The 1,798-nt window shown below is 39.4% G+C and overlaps 1 protein-coding gene across 1 annotated transcript in view; it reads left to right on the top strand.

Moving 5' to 3' along the window:
- LOC107104625 (sodium- and chloride-dependent taurine transporter-like) overlaps window positions 1-1,798 on the top strand; it is a 36,753-nt gene that overhangs the window by 31,209 nt on the left and 3,746 nt on the right. The window contains exons 11-12 of the mRNA XM_015404665.1: window positions 463-600; window positions 1,306-1,408. Of these exons, the coding sequence (XP_015260151.1) occupies window positions 463-600; window positions 1,306-1,408 (241 nt within the window). The remainder of the gene's footprint in view (window positions 1-462; window positions 601-1,305; window positions 1,409-1,798) is intronic.

The following is a 1,798-nucleotide window of genomic DNA, read 5'->3' as shown; positions in this document are numbered from 1 at the left end:
TAATACCAGCAGATTGATTAAAACGGACACACTTATTAAAAGGTCCAATATGTCCCACGATTGACTCCATCTTGCTTTCTTGGTTTTTATCCTCTCATAGATTCTCTCCTCTTTGCCGGTTGACTTGTTTCTGTGTCTCATGACAACTTTTTTTTCATTTTTTAGTAGATCCCGCCTCTTTGGAGGCAGTACAGTTTCTCTTTGGAAAGCCTAGCTGCTTGTCCGCCATGTTTTTTAGCATAGTTCCTACTTCTATAAGACGCTGTGCCTCCATTTTGTTGGCTTCAGTCTCAGTTGCTGTCTCGGTGTGCGGTGGAAGAATGACTCAAATAGCGACCCACTTAATAAATAGATTCTTTGTTTTTTTCTCAGCAAAAGCGTAGCTGATAAAGATGTTTCTGCAACATTCAATGGGGTTCAGTCGGAGAGTTTGGATTCTGACCAGTGTCTGGTTTCTTCCAGTTTGTGGAGGTGGAAGGGCAGATCACATCACTGGTGGATCTGTATCCGTCCTTCCTAAGGAAGGGTTACTGCAGAGAGGTCTTCATCGCTATCATCTGCTGCATCAGCTACCTGTTTGGACTTACCATGGTGACCAAGGTAGGAACAGAAAAACCAGGAAGTGAAATGACTAAAAGCAAAATATGGAAAGGAAAAATCCTCTTTAGAGAATGTAAACAGAGGCTTCTGGTGACCTGCTTTTGGGTGCATGTGGTCCAAACCAGAGCTGCTATTACTGTCAGCCCCATGAGAAGCGGGGGGGCGGGGGTGTTCCCATGACTTTTAGTGTCAAGTCATGAGAACTTCCTCTCCACTGTAGGTATTAATAGTTACAGAGCCCGTTTATTTCCCAAATGTTCCTACGTGTTTTCTTCTGCTGGACTCTTTGCTTTTTTTCCCTTTTCTAAAAACGTTTAATTTGACCCAGTTTATCTAATTTTAGTTTTTTAGGAGATTATAAATGAAAATAAGCCTTTTTTTTTTTTTCCAAATCTCCATATTTATTCATTTTCCTCTTTTCTCAAATGTCTTATTCAGCTTTAGGCTTCCAAGGATTAAGAATATTTTTTCCTGTAGTGTTCAGACAGGGGAAGGCCAGGTTACCATCACTTTGTTCTGCAGCTTAAAGAGATTAAAGACCCAGGTTTTTTTTTTGTTTTGTTTTTTTTTTGTCATCGACCTCAGATGACTCAAAGCTGAATCTCTGCCCCATTTTTTTCCTTCCTACCAAACACTTCCTGCACACTGAGTTTTTTGGGCTTATTTATATTGAAACTGCGTCTGAAAGCGTGTGTTTCCCTGCAGGGTGGCATGTACGTTTTCCAGCTGTTTGACTACTATGCAGCCAGCGGTGTGTGCCTTCTGTGGGTGGCATTCTTTGAATGTATAGCTGTTGCCTGGGTTTATGGTGAGTATTCTGGTTCCTTTTTTTTTTTTTTTTATTCTTTTTAATCACCTGAACATTTTCTCTCTGTGTGTTTCTTTGTTTTTTTTTTCTGGAAGTAGGGGTATTTCCCTTTGTTATCAGCCCTTATGACTATTATCTAATATTCAATTAAATAAAGATTTTTGTATTTAAGGACAAAATACATTCATTGTAAGAAGGTTATATTTATTTTTAGATCCCTTCTAGCAGATTTGGAGGAAGTCGGTCAGATTACAGAAGAAATAAACAATCTAGATTGGTCTCTTCAAGCTCATCAGAGGCCAGGCAGTGCTGCTGTAGTGCCTTACAAAATATCTATCAGAAAATGTAGTATTAAGTTGAAGCGCTGCAGCTATAATTATTAGGGATGCA

The sequence above is a fragment of the Cyprinodon variegatus genome, unplaced genomic scaffold (assembly GCF_000732505.1).
Source record: "Cyprinodon variegatus isolate N-32 unplaced genomic scaffold, C_variegatus-1.0 Scaffold1821, whole genome shotgun sequence".
In the NCBI taxonomy this organism is placed as follows: domain Eukaryota; kingdom Metazoa; phylum Chordata; class Actinopteri; order Cyprinodontiformes; family Cyprinodontidae; genus Cyprinodon; species Cyprinodon variegatus.
The sequence above is the reverse complement of the archived record's forward strand: the minus strand, read 5'-3'. Positions and strand labels throughout refer to the sequence as shown.